Source organism: Monopterus albus, unplaced genomic scaffold, assembly GCF_001952655.1.
Source record: "Monopterus albus unplaced genomic scaffold, M_albus_1.0 scaffold2266.1, whole genome shotgun sequence".
Lineage (NCBI taxonomy): Eukaryota > Metazoa > Chordata > Actinopteri > Synbranchiformes > Synbranchidae > Monopterus > Monopterus albus.
The window spans coordinates 1-555 of record NW_018130140.1 but is presented as its reverse complement, the minus strand read 5'-3'; the positions used below and the strand labels follow the sequence as shown (position 1 = coordinate 555).

The 555-nt window shown below is 48.5% G+C and overlaps 1 protein-coding gene across 1 annotated transcript in view; it reads right to left on the bottom strand.

Annotated features, from left to right (window-relative positions):
- Window positions 1-77, bottom strand: part of LOC109953951 (retinol dehydrogenase 7-like) — a 1,292-nt gene extending 1,215 nt beyond the window's left edge. The window contains exon 1 of the mRNA XM_020589386.1: window positions 14-77. Within this exon, the coding sequence (XP_020445042.1) occupies window positions 14-77 (64 nt within the window). The remainder of the gene's footprint in view (window positions 1-13) is intronic.
- Window positions 78-555: the final 478 nt, after the last annotated feature.

Sequence of the window (555 nt, the reverse complement as noted above, 5' to 3'; positions counted from 1 at the left end):
CCCCCCGATATACATCCAACAATAGCGGTGTCATCAGAGAAAGCACTGGAAATGTCAAAGAACATGACCCCCACCATGCTTCCGGCTGACTCCAGGTGAGATAGGGCTCAATGCAGCATGTAGATAATAGATAATGGCGTCATCAACCCCGATGCCAGGACGGTATGCAAACTGCAGCGGGTCGAGCGCTGAGCTCACCTGGGCACGGAGGTGGCCAAGGGCAATCCTCTTCATGGTCTTCATCAGGTGGGAGGTCAGGGCAACCGAAGAGATATAATGTATAGGCCTGTTGCGGTTCAGGGTCTTTCATCATTCAGCTGCCTGCGTGCAGGTTGGGGGGTGCAAGATACCTGAGCGTGTAATGTTAATTTTTACCTGTGTTCGTGGAATAAATCAGCACTGTATTGAAGCTACTTGGACTGCCTCGTCTCTCAGAGTTAGCATCATAAAAAGTACCGGAAGACTTCAAAAGTCTGAACAGGAGTCAGAATGATCTGCATATATACTAATGTAACCAGGTGTGATTAATGATGAGAAGCAGGTGAAACCAATGTG